Below are 1,562 nucleotides of genomic sequence, written 5' to 3'. Positions count from 1 at the left end.
GTGTTGGACACCAACACTAATGTGCTTATCGCCGGCATTCTAGTCTTGTAATAATGGGCATTTCAAAATATTCGAGAAGGCTCTCTTAGATAATTTAATATTGTGAACTAATTATGAGCTCCAATATGAGAACACAGAGTCGATCGGATGCTCCTTCAGGAGATATTATTGTTAGTATGAGGCGACTCTTCTTAATGTGATTTTATAGGCTATCCTCTTGCAATAGGCGATAGTGTAACAGGAATAGATAAAAATCCTGATCTACAACACTCATGCCGCAGTTACAACCGCCAAATGGCATGCGATGGTTTGCCGTGGTTTTTATGTTGGGCACCATCTTAGTTCATAGGCTTACCCGATTTCAGTTACATAACGGTCGTAGCGGTATTCGCAGGGCTGTGGTTATTGGTGGACGAGCCATGTGGTGCCCAGTTCAAAGGCAGCTACCTTAGAGCCTTCTACCTCTCGATGGAGACGCAGGCCACTGTCGGGTTTGGAGCCCCTGACCAGTACGTTGTTGACCGCCTGCTCGTGCTCGGCTATCAATATCTAGGTACTTCTCTGATTGCACCAGTGGAGCTGTGGTCCTATCCATGCAGTGCTGTGTGACGGTCCTTCTGAATGCCTCTATCATTGGACTGCTGTAAGTGGTGTGCCATGTGAGTACAGCGAGAATTGACAATGATGATGTTCTTCAGATATACACGACTCTCACGAGGCGGCAAGCGAGCTGAGACGATACTGTTCTCGGATAAAGCAGTGATTCGAGCTGGTTCGGACGGCAAGCCGTACTTCATGTTTCAAATAGTGGAAATGAGGAAGCATCAGCTCATAGAAGCCCACGTTCGATGCTACTTCTTTTCCCACAGAGGCCGCTATCGCTTTGTCGGAGAGTAATAAGTGTATCATTGCCGTTGGGAGTATGACTGCTATGATAGGTACATGCGTCTGAACAGACCGAATGATGAGCTGGGCGCACCATTACTGTTAGCGATGCCCACTTTGGTCATTCATTCTATCGACCGTTACTCACCATTGATGCCCTCAAGTAGACTGCTAGGCAGTGCCGTCGTCACTGAGATGGGAATGTCTCAGGCCAACGTCACGACACGTTCCCCTTCCCACCACTTCGAGAATGTGATGGTTTGCAAGGCAATCGAGACGACTATAGCTGCCCGACTTGTGGGGAGACTTTCCACACTAGAGTTGACCTCAGGTCAGTTTTGTACACCTCATCGTTGTATCGGCTTTATACGGTGGAGTTTTAGAGCGCACATTGTCTATAATCAAGTGAATGATGAGATCAATGGGGTGCCTCCGGAACACTCACACAGATTGCCGCCTGAAGTCGAGACAGATGCGGGAGGTAAGTCGAGGTCGCGGGTTCGAATCCTGGCTGGGGCATTTCTTACAACATAGGTGCAGGGCCGGTCGAGGACCGCAGCCAAGCCGAGCGAATATACGACTACCTCTCGCGTTCTGGTTATTGGGAAGTCGTCGTTCTCGTGGAGGTGACCGCTATCATCTCGTCCGTTTTACTTTACTCGTTTGTCACTCTAGGG

General features: G+C 48.7%; 1 protein-coding gene across 1 annotated transcript; it reads left to right on the top strand.

Annotated features, from left to right (window-relative positions):
• Positions 1-365: 365 nt before the first annotated feature.
• On the top strand, positions 366-1,366 carry Pmar_PMAR007820 (inward rectifier potassium channel, putative; the record flags this gene model as incomplete). The annotated part of the gene is made up of 6 exons (XM_002777598.1): positions 366-509; positions 554-643; positions 699-893; positions 939-1,048; positions 1,096-1,216; positions 1,269-1,366. Coding segments are annotated over 6 exons (758 nt in total), but the record flags the coding sequence as incomplete, so codon positions are not given.
• Positions 1,367-1,562: the final 196 nt, after the last annotated feature.

This window comes from Perkinsus marinus, assembly GCF_000006405.1.
Source record: "Perkinsus marinus ATCC 50983 genomic scaffold scf_1104296951266, whole genome shotgun sequence".
NCBI lineage: Eukaryota > Perkinsozoa > Perkinsida > Perkinsidae > Perkinsus > Perkinsus marinus.
This window is presented reverse-complemented; position numbering and strand designations above follow the sequence as displayed.